We start from the raw sequence: 21,419 nt of genomic DNA on the forward strand, positions 1-21,419 counted from the left end.
TGCGGAATGTTCAGAAATTTAAATCCCAACTGACATTTTCACACACACAGACAAAAAGGGCCTGTCAGCCCTGCATCTCTCCCTCTCTCTCTCCCTCAGAGGATTTATTTTGTCAAGCAGCCAAAAAGTAATGACCTAAAATCTTCATAGCCACACGCTAAAACATGCTAAAAACGTACTAGCATCATGCTAACACATGCTAGCATTGACTAGTGAAGTGCTAAAACATGCTAAAAACGTGCTAGCATCGCCTAGCAAAGTGCAAAAAAATGCTAAAAATGTGCTAGAATCATGCTAACACATGCTAGCATCGCCTAGCGATGTTCTAAAAAATGCTAAAAATGTGATAGCATCATGATAACACATGCTAGCATCGCCTAGCAAAGTGCTAAAAGATGCTAAAAACGTGCTAGCATCATGCTAACACATGCTAGCATAGCCTAGCGAAGTGCTAAAACATGCTAAAAACGTGCTATCATCATGCTAACACATGCTAGCATCGCCTAGCGGAGTGTTAAAACATGCTAAAAACGTGCTAGCTTCATGCTAACACATGCTAGCTTCGCCTAGCAAAGTGCTAAAACATGCTAAAAACGTGTCTATCTATATATCTATCTGAGTGTCTATCTCTCTATCTATCTATCTATCTATCTAGCAACTAAGTTAAACTTTAAACTACTTTAAACTACAAACTACTTTAAACTACAAACTAATTTAAACTATAAACTACTTTAAACTATAAACTACTTTAAACTAATTTAAACTTCAAACTACTTTAAACTTCTTCAAACTTTCTGGTCCAAACGTTCACAAGCCAACTTAAAGTTTGTCTCGACGAACTTTTTTTCTAGTTTTTTGTTGTTGTTGTATAGAGTATTAGGCAATATGTATGACGACAATAATTTGTCTTTTTGTTTTTGTTGTTGTACTACTTTTTTCTTTTTAATTCAATGAATCAGAACCCCCCAAGTCCCTTAAAACTGCTTGGGGAACAGTATTTATGTATTTATTTTTTTATTAGGGTAAGAACATTTTCTGATTGAGCAGCCCCTTAGTCACCTTACTGATCTCACAGCAGACCTGACCTAAAAATGGCTTTATGTTCATATCTTATTGTTTACTCCTCTATCATCACAGCCACTGTGTTCCTTGAGTTCTGGAAGAGGAGGAGGGCGGAGCTAACGTACAACTGGGATTTGATTGACTGGGAGGAGGAGGAGGTGAGCTTACCTTCCTGTTATAACTGAAATGGTGATGCTTAATGTAATTTATTTCTTAAAAACACAATCAGAAATATCACAGTCTTTTGAGTCATGGGTCATTCCTGCAATACAGTGCCTTTTCGGCTGTGAAACTTTTGAAAAAATTATTTTTATGTTTCATTAAAGGGACACGTTCATGCAAAAGTCATGCAAGTCAACCAAAATGACTTAAACATTCAGCTGCCCATCCAGTTAAGTGGGCAGTATCAGGGTGGACATTCGGTGGGTAAAATTCTATATAGTATGTATATTAAACAAATTTGTTAATAAATTAATAAACAATAAAATTTGTTTAATTAATCACACAGATTTCTGTGATTGATCACAATTAATCATGAAACTGTGGTACATGATACGTTACAACAAACATTTAGAAAATCATCTAAATAGAATCAACACCTTGTCTCAAAGAACTTGCAAGAAATTGGTAAGTCATTATTTATTTTAATTATTTAAATATGTACATGTTAAAATGTCCTTTTTAAGTTAATACATTTATTTAGTTAATTAGACACATTTTTACAAGTATAAATATTTGATACATCTACGTGTATGCATATCATAAAATCAGTGGACACTATGTTAATTGTGTTATTTTATATATATATATATATATATATATATATATATATATATATATATATATATATATATATATATATAATTAATATGTTAAAAATATTAATTGCATACATTTCTCAGCCCTAATATATAAGTGCATATTTTTGGTTTAACGTGGTAAAATGTATTTTATGGCAAGTCTACTGACCATGTCCAACAGTGTATGTATGTACATGCATCACTCACAGGAGATTTTTTCTTTTATCTGAAAGTCCTGAAAATTCCCAGCACAATGTCATTTCCAGCACATTCTGTATTGTGTTTTATGTTTTTGAAATAAAACTGCGATTAAAATGAATCCTTAATACAATTATTTATTATTTTCACACTTTTTGAGTATTTTGAATTAATTACAGCCTGAATTTAAATGACGCCCAATTAAAATCTTCTGCTCTCAAGGGATATTAAGCTTGATTTTTTGTTGTTTTCTCCAAACATCACTTAATTTAAGAATAACAATAAGAATATTTCATCTCAAGCATGCTTTTCACGGACACTTATACTGTCCACTTGGTTTACAATTACACTAACTTTTGACAAATCTTAATTAGGGGCAAAATTGTTATGGTGGGGTGACATGAAGCCACAACAGTAATAGTTTAAAAAAAAATTTATAGAAATAATTTTCACACAATAAACATTGAAATGGTTCATGTTTGTCACCTTTTTTAAATTGTTTTTCAATTTAAAAAGAAAACTGTCAAAAACAAGAAAACAAATCTTTCGTTCGTGCATATAAACAAAGTTTATAATTTGAATATTTGTTTTGCATATGTGGGTGGGTGTGACACTCCTGTTTCCACTGATTGGTCAACACCATCATCTGTTCTTCATAGAAAATACGAGCTCACCAAGTTTAAGTTTGCAGATTTTTTTGCAGATAGATTCTAATAATTTTAATAAAGAACATTAATATTGCTTAGAAAAAACTTCTAAATGCTGCATGCTTATTGCAATCTCATCAAGCAATGGACACCTGGATACAACCAAAATTGAGTGCACCAACTCGCTTTTGTCACCGCTGGATGTGCTGGTAGTGCAATTTTATATTCAAAAGGAAAATTATTAACTGGGATGTTATGCATAAACCTAACTGTAGCTAAATATCATCATGGTTACTGTTGTAACCTCCGTTCCCCGAGGGAAGGAACGAAACGTTGTGTCGAATGAAGTGACGTGAGAATGTGCCGGACCGAACATGATGTGAGTGGCTCGCAGCGACCGGAGTCGTGGCTGACTCCAAAGGAGAAGATGGCGGGCAAGTTGTGGCATATGATGAGAGCGCACACCGCCTTGGCGATTTATGTATGCTACCGTCGGTGCTGACTGATAAAGACGTGCTTGCCCCGGTTTAGTGGGAGAAACCTCCGTAGGGCAAGAGATACAGCCAACAACTCTAGACAGTTGATGTGCTAACGGGCCCCTGGACAGGACCCCGGCAGAGGCGCCCCAACCCTTTCACGGAGAAAATTAGGTGAGTAATCATGCCACCACAAGGACCAAGTAAATAGTGAAAATTGGGCACTCTAAATTGGGAGTAAAGGGTATAAAATTAAATAAAATATAAAGTAAAACAATAAGTCAAAGGACAAACAAAACCTCCACTGTCAGTTTTAAAATTACACATTTACCACAAAGAATACATGCTATTTAGACTTTTATGACTAATGCAGTGTGCAACAGTATAAATAGTCTGTATTAATTTTAACAAGCCATTAAAATTTATTCAGCTGAAATTAAACATTATAAATAAAACATAACTTTAAATGTCGAATTAAAAGACACAAAATTGTATGAATGACCCACCTGTTAAAATTAGTGTTTAGTTTGTGAATAAATGGAAGTGGTGTGTGGCCAATCTATGTGCTGTTTGTTATATTTCCTATAGTGTAAATCCAGTTTCATGCTGTGTTCTGTGAGTGTGCCTCTTATTGTTTCATGTTGTGTTGTGCATGCTGTGTTTTCTATGTGAATATGACTCACAAATCATGTCATCTCAGCATGTGCAAACACTCAGTGAATTGACTGAATTGGTTGTATTCAGAATTGATTGTGTGTGATGTGTGTGTGGGGAACATCCCAAAATCCTTCAGAAACCAAAGCGTTCAGACGTGGCTGATATCCTCTATGCGTCTGGTGTTTGTATTCTGGTTTCTGTATAACAGTGCTTCTTAAACTATGGTTGCTTGCCCTGGATATACATCACATGGTCAGTTTACAGTTTTAAAGCAATACATACTCTCAAAATGATAATCTTGTCATTATGTCGTTTCAAACCCAAATTTCATTATTCAGTAGAACACAAAAGATAAAGCTTTAAAACAACATCCTGCTCTTTTCCATACAATAAAAGCATACAGTGACTAGGGGCTGTCAAGATAAAAAAAAGAATATAACAAAGCACCATAAAATTAAAATTACAAAAATAAATAAATAAAGCAAATGTGGGATAATTCATAAAATGAGCTTTAAAACAAATACAATTTTGTTTCTTTCACAAACCAATCATATTGCTTCAGAAGACATGGAATGTAGTGCACAAGTTGTGTGGACTACATTTTATGATGCGTTTATGCGAAGTTATTTTTATATAATATTTCTTTGTTTCAAATCATTAGATTAAAATGCATAGCTCATGTTTGTCTGATTTGATCTGCAACGGTACTCTGTCTGTAAAGTTTGAGAACTGCTGCTGTATACAATCCTTCTGCTATAGTTGATTGTCATATTGCTGAATATACTTTTAACAAATACATAAAGTATGTGTGCAGTCAATAGATGTGTATCATGTTGAGGACACTACAGTGACCATTCATCATGCGGGTCATGTGATCAACCTCTGGAGTGACATCATCTCTGGTCTTCATGCCCAGCCACAGCAGATGATGATGCTGAACATCTATGTGTGATGAGATTCGTTTATGAAACTGTGAAAAGATCTCCAAGCTAATGTTTTATAAAGTAATGTTGTGTTTTCGAAAAGGAAAACCTACGGCCGCAGTTTGAAGCCAAATACTCTCGTAAGGAGCGAGTGAATCCCATCTCAGGAAAACCAGAGCCCTTCCAGCCCTTCACAGATAAACTCAGCCGTCTCATGGTGTCTGTTTCTGGTATATTCTTTATGGTAGGTGTCGCATTATACACCATAAAAAGTATCATAAAAGTAGTCCATACAACAAGTGCATGTTTATTGAAGACATACGATAGCTTAAGTTTTAAGAACAGACCAAAATCGAAGCCATTATTCACTTATAATCCCATCTTACACAAATTCATTTTGACGACTTAAACAGACTGTACCATATCGGTCGCAGCGACGTACCAAATTACATTGCGTCAACGTGACTTTCTGAATCCCATATTTGTAGTGATTACCCCAGAAAGCATGCGTACATCTCTGAGATGTATGTTTTAGATCTTTTTATCTGGAAAGCATCACAATCTAATAAACATCTGCCAGGTCTCCTAAGCAACCAAATTGGCACGGTTGCTTGGGAGGCAAACACACAAAGATGTCGGACAGCTGCCCGTAAATCTCTCTCTCTGTCCCACTGCAGTCTCCAGTCGGCCTTTATCCCTCTCTGAGGCTTAATTAGCCTGATTAGGGACAGGGTGTGTAGCATCATGACCCGGCCCTGCCCTCCACCCTGTCACAAATGTCTTTCATGTACACATTCTCCTTAACAGTGACACAAAACTAAACTGCTAGTGTGAAAGCCCTCACCTGTCTCCCTCTGTGGTCTTTGTGCACAAAAAAGTTATTTTGCTCTGTTTTTGTGTTTTTATAGGCTATGACTATATTAAATTCCTGAACATTCCAAACTAATCATAATAAATATTTCCATCAATATTCCATCATTGATGTTATATTCCTGTTATAACAGTTTGACAGCATCTCTTTTCATATTTGTTCCAGATCTCTCTGGTTCTGACCGCTGTGTTTGCTGTGGTGGTGTTCCGGCTCATCGTCATGGAGAAGTTTGCCTCATTCCAGTGGGAGTTTGTGAAGAAGAACTGGCAGTTTGCCACCTCAGGCACTGGAGTCTGCATCAACTTTATGATCATAATGTCTCTCAATGTGGTTAGTGTCTTTTCTCAAGTCCCAAAAGCCTCTTCACACCATAAATATAAAGAAGGGTTGTCATGATCAGGGGTGGAAATAGTACTGAAAAATAATACTCAAGTAAAAGGACTGTTACTTCTTAAAAATGTAGTTTGAGTAGAGTAAAAGTACCTGTCCTAAAAACTACTCAAGTAAGAGTAAAAGAGTTGCTCATTTAAAAGTACTCATGAGTAGTGAGTATTGGGTACTGAGTTGTGAAAGTTATGCCATTTATAATAAAACTCTATGCTGCAATTTAAAAATGTAGCACACGTACCATAATTTACATTCCCTTGTTTGCCAGAAAGAATAAAAAATATAGATATGTTATAGGTGTTTGTGACTGACAACTTTTAAAATACATCACTTATCTATGATACTGTAAACACTACATGAATCTGATTTAAAAACATAAAAGGGCGACATGATTACAGAATTTATTTTCAATATCATAATGTATGAAACAAGTTAAACTCACATGACACGATCAAGCAATTGGCCTTTTTCACTGAGAAAATCTCTTTCAGGTGCGGCTTTGATGTTCAGGTGTTGAACTGTGCTTGAGGCATCTATAACAGATTGCGCCAGATCTACAGCTGTTTTTTACGTGTGATTTGATTGGATGGGCGTCACGAGACTCTCCCTAGCCAATCATGTTGATAAAAATTTAATCAATTTAATTAGCGAACACAGACGGTGGGAAAATAGTGCAGTAAAAGTAGTTCTATCGGGAAGACACGCAGGCTTGAGTGAAGTTTAAGATGCCATTTATTTGATAAATGTAAAACAAAGTAATTTCTCTCTCTTTGGCGTAGGCCCCGTCCGGCGGTCCGAGGGAGTTGTGCCCGGAACCGTCATATCCTGCTGGAGATAGGAGGCAGGGGCGAGGAGCCTACCCCCGTGCGGGACAGGGCTCAGCTGGTGGTGGTGGGGTGGCGGAGGTTGCCTGTGTTTTAGCGCACTGAAACAGCAATGTGATAGATTGTGAGCAGACTTATAAAGCAATGGCTTACATGTGATTGGCTAGGAATTACCCCGCTAATGAAGTAATGATGTACAGCTGCTAGTCTTCCCGCTAGAACTACACTGCACTACGTTGCACTTCCATTTACAGCACTTAAAATGAACTCAAGTTAAATTATAAAATTTCTAAACTACTTAAAAAAGTACAATTCTTGGGAAATGGTAGTTACAGTAACATGAGTATTTGTAATTCCTTACTTTACACCCCTGGTCATGATATAAAAATTCCAGAATTCATTACTCTGTATCAATGCCAATTAATTTTCTTTACACCATTTAAAAAATATATAAATATTAATATAATTATAAATCAATAAAATGTGTTGCCTTTAAGTATCTCTGAATTAAATAAATATTGCTTATTTTTTAAAGTCATTGTATAGTACAAAATAAATATATGCAACAGAAAAGATATTCAAATTAAGTAAACTGTACTTGTTTTCTTCACCAAACAAAGACAGAAAATGTATCTAATTTAAATAAACACTTTTCTCAGGAGGTACATTTTCACCCTGGATGTACGTAAATAGATTATTAAAAATGCACTGTTTCCATTTAAAATATTTTTTGCTGTGAATTGAAGGCAAAAATATCCACTAGATTCTTTGGATGTATACTATAGGAAATGCTTATGAAAACAGTATACTCAAAAATATCAAAAGTAAATGTACGACAAAAAATTAATTTGTACTTATAAGTTAATTACGGAGTGCCTGTTGTTCACGGCAATTGAACGTATTTTTTGTGGCGTGGTCGGTGTGTAATGAAACAAAATGTTTCAGTTCATTTTCTCAACCTTCTCTGTAGTGGTACTTAGTGCATTTTATTTTCCCCAACAGGTCTATGAGAAAGTGTCCTACCTACTTACAAACCTGGGTAAGTATCGATTCAGTCAAGGTGACTATTGATTAAGGGTGAGAAAGTCTAGCCTTCAAGTGGTGAGAAACTTTTCAAAATCCTGAATGGCAGTACGACTCAGCGTTAAAGATCGTAGAAGAGCCATTCTAACATTGAAGGTTTTCTCTCTTGTGGTTTAGAACACCCACGGACAGAATCGGAGTGGGAAAACAGCTTTGCCCTCAAGATGTTCCTTTTCCAGTTTGTAAATCTCAACAGCTCTACCTTCTACATAGCGTTTTTCTTAGGAAGGTGAGCACTCAGAGCAACTGTCAAATCTCTGAATGAGTGGGCTCCCATTCAGTAGGGTTCAAAAGTTAGAGGGGAGAATATGTAAAACAGTTACCCCGATTTTGTGCATGATATTCCTATGCAAAAACCTTCACTTTTATGCTTCTGTTAAGGACATCAGTATGTATTATTTCAACTTCAATGTTAAAAACTTGTTTAATAGTGGGATTCCTGGTAAACAACCTCAGTCCCCATGATCCTTGAAAAAAATCCACCAATCAGAGAATAGCAGCAAAAAAAGCACACCAAAAGAGCTCTGCAGCGATTGTCCACTCCCATGACACACTGTGAATGACGCAATCGAGTTGATCTCACAATGCTCTCAAACTACTTATATATTTGTATATCTGAATATTTTGCTATAAAAATTAAATGTTATTTCTACACTTATAATGAATAACTTTAAATCGATAGTTTCATATTTTTCCATTGTTTTTAATATGATTACATCATCTGCAATGGTACATGGGATTGTAGTTCATTTCCTCATGATAGACGTTAATAGTTTACACAAAAAATGAAAATTCTCTCATCATTTACTGACCCTCATGCCATCAAAGGTGTGTATGACTTTCTTTCTTCAGCAGAACACAAAATAATATTTTAAGACTTGCATTTTATGGATCTACAGAGCTGAGATATTCTTCTGAAAATCTTCATTTGTGTTCTGAAGAAGAAAGAAAGTCATACACATCTGGGATGGCATGAGGGTGAGAAAATGATGAGAGAGTTTTTATTTTTGGGTGAACTAATACCTTTGTCTTTTTATCCAGTTATTAAATACTTGAGACATACCAAATACTAAGAAACTCTCAATTTCATGATCACCCAAATGATTTTAGATTGAATATAATTTGTATTGAAAAAAGCATAACATTAAAAAAATTAAGCATTTGCACAAACAGACTTTTGAACCCCACTGTATATTTGCTGTTGATTTTCAACTACATAATTTCCGTATTCAATAGTCTGTTAACTAGCTTTGCTGCCTACATTTGCCCTGACTATTCCACTTCAGATCTGTAATTTTTCCTTATTTGACTAACACATATAGGAACGTGATTTGTCCACCGTTGGCGGTAGCGCACATACAAACAAACACCCTCTCCCATGATAGTGTGTCTAATTGAATTTCCAAGCTAATATTGTATGTGTTATTGTGTTGTGTGTGTATTGTGTTTGTGTGTGTTTGCAGGTTTGCTGGCAGGCCAGGCGACTATAATAAGCTGTTTAACCGATGGAGAATGGAGGAGGTGGGTTAGATGAGATAGGCTGTAATGACTCCTCTCACACTCTGAAATGTTTGCCTGTTGGCATGATCGACGCTCCCATATCAGAACTCTTCCTTTCAATAAAGTGGTCATCATTCAGTGCAGACTCTCTAGAAATTCCATAAAAAAAAAACTGCAGTTGCTCATAACACTTGTGCTGTTTTCACATCTAGTGTGCATGGGTGTCTCAGGGAATGAAAGAGCAACTGTCATGATAATTACCAGCACAGATGCTTATGCTGATTTTTCTTTCTCAGTGTCATCCCAGTGGTTGTCTAATCGACTTGTGCCTACAAATGGGAGTGATCATGGTGTTGAAACAGATCTGGAATAACTTCATGGAGCTGGGCTACCCGTGAGTATTAGATCCTTGTAGAACATGTAGCTCTGCCCCTAGTCTATAATCAGAAACTGAATTCCCATATATATATATATATATATATATATATATATATATATATATATATATATATATATATATATATATATTATACACCTAAAATATTAATTAGAAAATAATTATAATAATAATTAGTAATTAGAAAAATTCCATGGACATTATTTGTCAACTACATGTGTACATTATATTATATTATATGTATCATGAATGGCACGTTTTCTTTAAATCATATACCAGATAAACAGAGACATATGTTACTGAGTGTTAGAGCGCAGGGGGGGTTTGTTACTCAGTTATTAAGGTTCATGCGAACAGAAGCAGAGAGTGTTAGCTGCACTGGCACACAGGAAGAGAGAGTTTGTCCTCAGTTCCTGTTCACTGCACTCAGTGAGTGATTTTGCCAATCCTGCAGTATAGAGAAAAGAGAATGCATCATCAGAAAGAGCCACGGCTACAGAGTGTACTTCAAAGAAAACATGATGAGGGGCATTAGTTTAGATTATCATCAATGTCCTCTGTCATTCATTAGCATAACATGAAAGCTTACCTGAAACATTATTTATTGATTACAATTATGCTGTGTTCGCAAGGCACTACTATATATTACTCAAACAATCTGGATAGGGTTTGCTGTAAATCTCTAACTCTATTTAGAAAAGGTGCATTCAGTGATTTTTTTTTTTTTTCAACATTAAAAGTTGTACTTTTAATTGAATGGTGATCTTGAGCATGCGCATGAAATGCAGACTTCAGTCATATCTGTAACCTTATAAAAGCAGGTTTTATTGTACATGGTGAGCTACATATGGACCCCTCATAGGGGCAGCTATGTTAGGATCACATGACCAGCAGAATACTACTGAATCTTAATCTCAGTAACCACACTGTTATTGAACACTTTCACTATTGGATTCAATTGATCATGACTGACTTTGAATAGTGAATTACAATGGCTTTGGTAACTGAAAGCTTTTTCATTTGAATGATGCTTCATCCACACCCCTTGGTGTCAGTACAAGTCCAAGACAACATACATAAAAAAATGCACTTTTAAACTTCTGCAATTAGTTTAGATTCTATTCAGTCTGTGTTTGTCAGATTTAGTAGAGTAAATGGCAGGACTTAAATGCAGAGTAGCATAATGGGCTTGTATTACTTACAAAATCAACAAAAAACAAACAAAAACTACCCTGAAGGCGAAAAAAAAACCATCCAGGGCAACACAGTGATGACGGGCTAAAGCAAGGAACTGACAGGAATCCACGTGAACCAGGGAACACAACCAACAGAGCCCAAACGGGGGACATAAAGACAAGCAACATCCCACAATGAACTAGTAAAAGACAGAGCATAAACTGAGAATGAATAAGTGAGCAAACAACGAGGGTAACAAGGGAGGCAGGTGGAACTAATAACAAGAAAACACGGCAAACGAGGGGGCGGGTTATCACCCAAGACAGAGAAGTGCATGACAATGTCCCAAAACAAATCCACGCAATAACTCACAAAAGTGACAGACACAAATAATAGACATGAGTGCAAGCTGCTAAAATGACATGAGAGCAACATGCACTCATGCTAACACTCACACAAACAATAGACATGAGCCCATGCTGCCAGAGTGACACAAGAGCAACATGCACTCATGCTAGGCAACAACAACACAAGAGAACACGTGAAATTCTCCACACAGGACACAGACCAGACAAAACATGAAATCACATCACACAAGACAGAACACAATTGCCTGGACTCAAGTAAATAAACAGCTTTCCTGGAACAGCTTTCCTGGACCTCACTCTCCACAGATCGGTGCTCGATCACTCCCAACTCAGGTCAGGGAAACATCCGGCCTGCTACCGACTACCCTCCATTCCGAGAGAGAAAATCGGCCACAGCCATCTGCGCCCCCAGCCTGTGGACCCCTCGAATTTAAAGGGCTGAAGTTCCAGCTACCAAAGAGTGATCCATGCATTAGCATTCTTCATGCATAGGAGCCATTGGAGTGGGGCGTGATCCGAACAGAGGGTGAAGGCTCTCCCAAGAAAGTAGTACAAGAGGGTGAGGACCACCCATTTGATGGCCAGGCACTCTTTCTCTGTCGTGCTGTACTTTGTCTCACGCACCAAGAGTTTCTGACTAATGTACTGCACAGGGTGCTCCTCCCCTCCACTATCTGGGATAATACAGCCACCAACCCCATGTCTGATGTGTGTCTGTAACAAAAAAGGGGCAGAGAAGTCAGGGGAATAAAAGAGTGGTCTGCCACAGAGTGCAGATTTCACACATGTAACCCCCTGTTGGCACGGCTTCGTCCACTGGAACGGGTCTGGTGTTCCCTTTTTAGTGAGATCAGTCAGTGGGCTGATGACATCTGAATAGTTTGGTACAAACCTACGATAATAGCTAGCCAGCCCCAGGAACCATCTCACCTCCTTTTTGGTCTTGGGTCTCGGACTAGCCACAATAGCTGCTGTCTTATCAATTTGGGGATGCACTTGTTCATGATCCAAGTTGAAACCAGATACCGTACATTTACCTGTCCAATTGCACACTTCCTCAGATACGCTGTGTGTCCCGCCCGTTTCAGTCATCTCTGGACGACCCTCAGTTGCTGTATATGCCGCTGCCAGTCATTGCTATAAATACTAATATCGTCCAGGTAGGCAGCGATATATGTAGCATGCAGGCAGAGAATTTTGTCCATGAGTCACTGAAATGTAGTGCGACCCCAAAAAAAACAAACAGAAAGGTGACTAATTGTAGTAATCCAAACGGAGTGGATAAAGCCCTTTTCTCAGGACATGGGAGTAAAGAGGATCTGCCAACATCCATTTGTTAAATCCAGTGTCAAATAAAAATGACCCACACCTAACTGATCGAGCAGTTTGTCAATGCAAGGCATGGGGTACATGTCGAATGTAGACACCTCATTAACTTTTATAAAGTCCACACAAAACCAGACAGACCTGTCGGCCTTAGGTAGCAATAACACTGGGCTGACCGAATCACTGTGGGACTCCTCGATTACCCCATGGCCATGAGTTGTTCCCGGACAACTTTTTTCTTGTGTTCCGGAAACCAATAGGGGTGGGAAAGTACCTCCATTCCTGGAGTAATCTCAATGTGGTGTTCTGTGAGCTTCATATGACCAGGTAGATGTGAAAACACATTGGAAAACTCCTTTTGCAACTTGGCAACCTCATTGACTTGTGATGGCAAGAGGTGGTCTTCACAGGGCACTGGGGTGGTTTAATGAGTGGTTTTGATTCCACCTCCAGTCCTAACTCCACATTCTCTGGGACGACTGTCGCCAAAGCCATGGGTACCACCTCTCTCCACAGTTTTAAGAGATTCAGATGGTAAATTTGGTGTGCTCTGTCTCTATCCGTTCGTCTTTCCTCATAGTCGACATCTCCATCAGAATACAGCCCGGGTGATATATATACAGGTGAAACTCGAAAAATTAGAATATCGTGCAAAAGTTCATTAATTTCAGTAATTCAACTTAAATGGTGAAACTAATATATTATATAGACTCATTACAAGCAAAGTAAGATATTTCAAGCCTTTATTTGGTATAATTTTGATGATTATGGCTTACAGCTTATGAAAACCCCAAATTCAGAATCTCAGAAAATTAGAATATTACATGAAATCAATTAAAAAAAAAAGGATTTTAAATACAGAAATGTCGGCCCTCTGAAAAGTATAATCATGCATATGTACTCAGTACTTGGTTTGGGCCCCTTTTGCATTAATTACTGCCTCAATGCAGCGTGGCATGGATGCTATCAGCCTGTGGTACTGCTGAGGTGTTATGGAAGACCAAGATGCTTCAATAGCGGCCTTCAGCTCTTCTGCATTGTTTGGTCTCATGTCTCTCATCTTTCTCTTAGCAATGCCCCATAGATTCTCTATGGGGTTCAGGTCAGGCGAGTTTGCTGGCCAATCAAGCACAGTAATACCATGGTCATTGAACCAGGTTTTGGTACTTTTGGCAGTGTGGGCAGGTGCCAAGTCCTGCTGGAAAATGAAGTCAGCATCTCCATAAAGCTTGTCTGCTGAAGGAAGCATGAAGTGCTCTAAAATGTCCCGGTAGACGGCTCCGTTGACTCTGGACTTAATAAAGCACAGTGGACCAACACCAGCCGATGACATGGCTCCCCAAACCAACACAGACTGTGGAAACTTCACACTGGACTTCAAGCATCTTGGATTGTGTGCCTCTCCATTCTTCCTCCAGACTCTGGGAACTTGGTTTCCAAATGAGATGCAAAATTTGCTCTCATCAGAAAAGAGGACTTTGGACCACTGAGCAACAGACCAGTTCTTTTTTTCTTTAGCCCAGGGAAGACGTTTGACATTTGAAGCCCATGTCCAGGACCCGTCTGTGTGTGGTGGCTCTTGATGCAGTAACTCCAGCCTCAGTCCACTCCTTGTGAAGCTCCCCACACATTTGAATGGCCTTTTCCTGACAATCCTCTCCAGGCTACGGTCATCCCTGCTGCTTGTGCACCTTTTTCTTCCACACTTTTCCCTTCCACTTAACTTTCTATTAATGTGCTTTGATACAGCACTTTGAGAACATCCAACTTCTTTTGCAATTACCTTTTGAGGCTTTCCCTCCTTGTGGAGGGTGTCTATGATGGTTTTCTGCACAACTGTCAGGTCAGCAGTCTTCCCCATGATTGTGTATTCAACTGAACCAGACTGAGAGACCATTTAAAGGCTCAGGAACCCTTTGCAGGTGTTTAGCTGATTAGAGTGTGACACTTTGAGCCTACAATACTGAACCTTTTCACAATATTCTAATTTTCTGAGATTCTGAATTTGGGGTTTTCATAAGCTGTAAGCCATAATCATCTAAATTATATCAAATAAAGGCTTGAAATATCTTACTTTGCTTGTAATGAGTCTATATAATATATTAGTTTCACCTTTTAAGTTGAATTACTGAAATGAATGAACTTTTGCACGATATTCTAATTTTTTGAGTTTCACCTGTATATACTATAGCAAGGGCAAAAGACAAATTAGATTTTTTTATTTCTATTTGATGATGTCACTTTAAGCATTATTAGTTCAAAACACTAAAAACTTATCTTTAAACTGTAGCAACACCTCCTCTTCAGCACTTCAGATGAGGCTGATGTTTATAACAATAGGGAGTAGACTCATTTAATCTAATATATTAATCTGATTTAAACCAACTTTCAGTCAAACAGAGCACATTGAAACTATGATCTGTAATAATTTTATTTACAATTTGTGCTTTGGTAGAAAGAGATCTCATGTTTAGTAGCCCTATCTTTATATGATATTATATTATTTGATCTGATGTCAGATACCCAAGCCCCCAAAAATGCAATCAACAATAGAGGCTCTATTTTTATGTTCCGTACAATAGAATCACAAATTACAAGGGCACTTTCAACATGATTCTCAGTGGGTGCATTACTGAGTGGGTAGAGTCGAATGGAAATCCTAACAGGAATTGGAGAGTGGTGTCACTTGGCTGAGTGAGTATGCCACTGAGACGTCACCCAAATGCCCTGCTGCTGGGGCTCTACAGCCGGAATCAAAAGTGTGTGTGCGGTACACTGTACTATCCGCATCTGAAACAGTATCTACCAGCTTCTCTTTCTCACTGACCTCTACTAGTGTTTGGATGCAGTTCAGTTCAGTTCAGTTCAAGTTCTTTATTCAGTCATGATGTTATTACAGACACAATATTAATCACATCAACAAAAAAAATAAATAAATAAAATAATAATAATAATAATAACATTCACTGCTGAAAAGGAGCATGAGGAAGACCTAGTCTTATAATTACATGCCCCTTTTTTCAATAATTTTATCTGACACAAAACAGATGGCTTGCTGTTTTTTTTTTCTTTTTCTTATTTTTTTTTTTCTTTTCCTTTATCTAGGTACCATATTACTTCACATCTAAATAATTAACAATTTCAAATTTGTCAAACATTGGTTCTTATGCTTCACTGCCTTCGTATGTTCTAAGAACATTTTTTTTATACATTTTATTGAATTGAACAATCGTGTTACATGTTTTTTGCACAATGTCCAAAGAGTTCCATAAATTAATCCCAATTACAAGAAACCCTTTTTGTTTTTGTGAGGTGCGTGAATATGGTACACAAAAATTACCTTTTCTTCTGCTGTTACTGTCTGTGATTAGCATGAATTTATTTTGAATATGTATTGGCACCAAATTATTTTTCACTCTCCACATAATTTGTAGTATTTTAAATTTGACCAATTCTTTTTAATTTCAAGGTCTGCAATTTTATAAATAGTTTGTTTGTGTGGTCTCAGTAAACCTTTATAAGTCACAATTCTCATCGCTTTCTTCTGAAGTAAGAACAGCCTTTCTGTATAACTGGTGCAAGCATTACCCCATACTTCGATACAGTATGTTAAGTATGGAACAATTAAGGATATGTATAGAAGCTGTAATGAAGCTTCATCCAATATGTGTTTAACATTATAAAGAATACCAATATTTTTACTAACTTTACCTTTGATATGCTCAATATGAGGCTTCCAGCTAAGTTTGCTGTCTAAGATAACTCCCAAAAATTTGATTTCTGAGACACATTCAATATTTACATTCTCAATAACTAATTTTGTGCATCCCTGTTTTCCCTTTTTTCCAAAAACCATATAATTTGTCTTATCCCAATTTAGAAACAATTTATTATAATCAAACCATTTCTTTAATTCTATCATTTCCCTTTCAATAGTGGCCATTAATTCATTTAAATCTGTCCCAGTCTTAAACACAGTTGTGTCATCAGCAAACAACAAGAAATTCATATCTTTAGAAGCCTCAAATATATCATTAATAAATAATATAAAAAGTTTAGGGCCAATTACTGAACCCTGGGGAATTCCGCATACAACAGTTTTACAGCCCGAGTTTTGGTTTTTAAATTGAACATATTGGCTTCTGTTACTTAAGTAGCTTTCAAGCCATTTATATGTCTGACACCTTAATCCATAGTGTTGTAGTTTTGTCAACAATAAGTTATGGTTGACAGTGTCAAACGCTTTCTGTAAATCCAGGAATATACTTACAAAATACTGTTTTTTGTCCATTGCAGCAAGAATTTCTTCAGTTAAATGAATTAATGCAACGGCAGTTGATCTATTGGATCGAAATCCGTATTGATAGTCAAAAAGTAAATCATTTTTTTCCAAAAATAAATCTAATTTATGAGTAAACCATTTTTCTATTATTTTAGAAAACTGCGAAAGTATTGAAACAGGTCGATAATTATTAAACTCATGTTTATCTCCTTTTTTAAAAATAGGTATTATCTTAGCAATCTTCATCTTTTGAGGGAAAACACCTGAACTAAAAGAAAGATGCATGTCTCTAACTCAATAAACTTCTCTGCCAGAATGACTAATTCCTTACATTTATCACATGTAAATCCCTCACTGCTCATGGAAGAAGTTATAGTAAACACGTAGCATGCAGTGCAGGAAGCGATAACATGAGCAGATTCTATGACAATTGTTTTGTTGTTGTAGTTGTTGTGGTGAGATCGATATGAATCCCTCACATAAATGTTTGCGTTTGTTGTGGTGGTTCCTGATCAGCAGAGGTTTGAGATTGGTGCAGTAATCCATGTTAAACACAGAGAAAATGAATCCACGTAGTCAAAATGCAAGATGTTGACAATTGGAGAAAAAAAAGAAAAACAGGTGCACGCAATAAAATACACGCAGTTGAAAAAGTAGAAAAGTTGAAAAAAGCGAAGCACGCTGTAAAATGGCAAAAATTAAGGATAACTCGATGAACGTAGAGGAATAAGCAATGCTAAGAAGGATAGCAAGCTACAAACATAGACTCGAGCAATGTGCCGACAGCAACCAAAACAGGAAGTCTTCGAGATTTCAATATTAAACTACGAAAACCCATTATAAAAAATACAAATTATTACATGTTTAAAACCATAATAATGTAAACAAAGAGTGCAATAAACTATTTCAATATTTATGTGCAAAGTATTTCTTTACATTTTTCTAAAACTACGACTGTCCCAAAGATGTGGTGTCATTTCTACCACAACAAACCATTTAACCACAAATAACGTTTATTTATTTATTTTTTTAAAGTTAGTGAACAGTGTAGTGGGACAATGCTGGACATTGTTACTTCACAAATAAAAAAAATTTATGTGAAAAAATGTTTTAACAAGACTACTTTCTAGAAATCCACAGAGCTTAAAGTGTCTGAAGTTGAAGTCCATCATTTTTGTACTGGTTTTTAAAATTAAGCATACAAAATATTGTGCATAATATGATATTGAATATCTGAGAAGAATGGAAGGCTTTTACTATTTTACTTCTGCAACTTAGGTAAATGTGTGTTGTGTATCTTATCCAGACTGCTACAGAACTGGTGGTCTCGGCGTAAGATGAAGCGTGCAGGAGAGCAGAATAACAGTAAAGAAGAGCTGCCACAGTGGGACAGAGACTGGAACCTGCAGCCCATGAACGCACATGGCCTGGTGGATGAATACCTGGAGATGGGTGAGTTCTCCTCAATAATGTTTATTATTTCATATGTGAGAATTAGTTGCAATTTCAACAAAGCTCTCTACTCAGCATGCACAATTTTGTTGATAATAATTTTAGCTTTCTACATTTCTTCCAGTGTAGATATGTTGATGGACGGTCTATTTCTTTCTTTTGTACAGTTCTTCAATTCGGTTTCACTACTATCTTCGTAGCTGCTTTTCCTCTGGCTCCTCTGCTCGCTCTCCTCAACAACATCATTGAGATCCGACTGGACGCCTACAAGTTTGTCACGCAGTGGAGAAGACCTATGCCTGCACGCGCAACTGACATCGGTCAGTGCTTTTGACCTCTATTAACCTGTTTATTTTAAAACAACATTTCAAAACACAAGAGCATTTAATGGGGTAATTTGTTGCGGAAATGACAGTAATTACATTGATTAACATTATTTGTACTGTTATACACTGTCCCCAAAAGATATTTGGAAACTTAAGCCACACTTAAGATTTTCACTGGTCTCATAGAAAAATAGCAGCAGCAGCAGGAGTGTGAGCAGATCTAGTCCACCAAAACCAAGCCAACCAATTGGATGAAAAGTTATCGAAATAAACGGTTAACACATGCGATTAATTTAAAAAAATTTAACATGTGAACATTTCTTGATCACAATTTCATTAATGATAAAAATATATATATTGTTACATATTGTATTCTTTTCTAAGAAGGAACTAAATGCATTTGACAGGGAAATAAGTATATATAGAGAGCCAAATTGAAGCACTTTTGCGAGTAACTATTTAGAGTAAATTAAGATAAATTGTGATTAATCGCGATTTCATATTTTAATCGACTGACAACACTAATTATAATATTTTAAAACTAATTCTGTGATTTGTCATGACTAAACTATAACTGTAGTTACTTTTCTAAGACACCATTATCAACTTAAAGGGGTCATGACATGGTTTTTTGTATTGTATTATTATGTTCCCTTAGGTGCAATTATAGTATTAATATATTTTTTTTTAAGAAAAACTTTTAAAATCTAGTGATTTATGACCTTTTCCCACCCTGTTTCTCATCCTCTGATTCAAACAGTCTGTTTTGGGGGCGTTTTCCATTTAAGACTTCAGTGTTAACGCCCACTGTTATGATTGGCTAACGTCAGTACCTATGTATCAATTATTGACGCCCCCAGCCAGAACAATATGCAAGTAAACTAAGTAAAAACACTGTGATTATTTATAATGAATGAAATGGCGCTTTAAAAAGTAGTTTAAAGTTTAAAATAGATTACTTACAGTTTGCGTCGTCGTTGTTCCCAGAATAGTCGGCACGGACTTATCTTTGAGCAACAGTTTTCTGGCAAAGCCAGCATCATATTGAGATTTGTTCTCAAAACAGTCATCCTTAAAATGTACAGAACAAACGCTTAAGTTAACACTGCCGTGACTGGAACGTCCGCAAAAAATAAACTGCATCCATTTTTCCCTGACGTCTGGATCTTTCGGCAGCTTATTCAGAGGTTTTGTTTGACCACAGCCAGGAACAGCACATCTGTGTGGCATCGTAATTTTCCTGTGGACAAGTAGTCTCTGTCAGAGCTCGCTGTCCATCGACTGAACACTTGTGAGGCGACGGCGATACTGAAATGAGCGTAGTTGTCTTGGCGCTTAAATCGTAGTTATCTTGTGCTGGAGGCGGTCATATGCAAACGCTGTTACGTCACTTCTAACCGACACGTCACTTCTAACCATGAATCCAGAACGAGCTGTATTTTGAGCTTGATTAAATAAATGATTCGTTTAGAATGGGGAGGACGTCTTAAAATATTAAACTTGCAGGACGTTTTAATGATACAAAGACCTCTTATATACCAAAAGATCAAGGCAAATTTGGTTTCTCATGTCATGACCCCTTTAAGGGGAACTGACTTCATCCACTACAAATCACTTCAACACCAGTTGCTTAAAAGTTGCAAAAATGGTGTTAGTTCTGAGAAAATCTATAGCACCATTTGTTTGCAGATGCCATTTGCTTTCATATTTTTTATCCAATCCTTTGACATTCAGAAACTTTTAAGTGTGGATTGAGTGTCCAAACAGTGTTAGTGCCACTGTATGTTATATCATTGACTAGATACACTATTAATTTGATTGCTTGTTTTTGGCTTAATTAGGTATATGGCATGGTATCCTGGAAGGAATTGGAGTTGTGGCTGTCATAACAAACGCCTTCGTCATTGCCATCACGTCGGACTACATCCCTCGCTTTGTCTATGCTTTCAAATATGGTCCCTGTGTAGACCGAGGTTACCGGCATGAGAAGTAAGATCTTAATATAGTTGCAAGTAGCAATTACAGGGCCAAGAACATTAATGTCTTGTATATTGTAGGTCAAATACTGTAGATTGATTTTGTTAGCACCCCTGGTGGTGATTTTAGGAGAATAAAGCCTAGATACAGCCTTACTTCCAGTTTCAGGGTTCCCACCCTTTTTGACCAATTCATTTCCAAGTCTTTTGTTTCAGACTCATTCGCTAATAAATCAGACACAGATTTGTGAACCATTTCGACCAATTAACTGAAAGTAACAGACTCAAGAAGGATTCACTAACAAACCGTACATCACTATGGCTTGTGAGCAAGTTCTACTTTTTTTTCTAACCAGGAGCAATATTTAAGTGATGAAATATTTTAGAGCAGAGCATAAATATAAAAATGTTGTAGCTTTAGAAATTTCGGGCCTGGAAAACACCATTTTAAAACTCCCTGATATTTGTCATGGAAAACCTGGTTCCTTTTCTTTGAATTCAACTTCATAAGGGTTTTAGGGGTTTATTTGCAAATCAAAGATCATCTGACCCAAATTTGGTTAAGATTGGGCAAAATTTGGAGGGGCAAAAATGAAAAACCAGTGTCTTTTAAAATTGTAGAAATTGAGGGGTGAATCGACCCTTCGCTAAGCTCCATCCCCCTTGGTTACGGTTGCTCGCTCTGACA

The 21,419-nt window shown here is 36.9% G+C and overlaps 1 protein-coding gene across 1 annotated transcript in view; it reads left to right on the forward strand.

The window, feature by feature from the left end:
- Window positions 1-21,419, forward strand: part of LOC127640088 (anoctamin-3-like) — a 217,746-nt gene that overhangs the window by 179,276 nt on the left and 17,051 nt on the right. The window contains exons 14-23 of the mRNA XM_052122483.1: window positions 1,138-1,220; window positions 4,867-5,007; window positions 5,800-5,964; window positions 7,848-7,884; window positions 8,046-8,157; window positions 9,392-9,449; window positions 9,725-9,822; window positions 18,284-18,429; window positions 18,597-18,749; window positions 20,597-20,744. Coding sequence (XP_051978443.1) covers window positions 1,138-1,220; window positions 4,867-5,007; window positions 5,800-5,964; window positions 7,848-7,884; window positions 8,046-8,157; window positions 9,392-9,449; window positions 9,725-9,822; window positions 18,284-18,429; window positions 18,597-18,749; window positions 20,597-20,744 — 1,141 coding nt within the window. The remainder of the gene's footprint in view (window positions 1-1,137; window positions 1,221-4,866; window positions 5,008-5,799; window positions 5,965-7,847; window positions 7,885-8,045; window positions 8,158-9,391; window positions 9,450-9,724; window positions 9,823-18,283; window positions 18,430-18,596; window positions 18,750-20,596; window positions 20,745-21,419) is intronic.

This window comes from Xyrauchen texanus, chromosome 49 (assembly GCF_025860055.1).
Source record: "Xyrauchen texanus isolate HMW12.3.18 chromosome 49, RBS_HiC_50CHRs, whole genome shotgun sequence".
NCBI lineage: Eukaryota > Metazoa > Chordata > Actinopteri > Cypriniformes > Catostomidae > Xyrauchen > Xyrauchen texanus.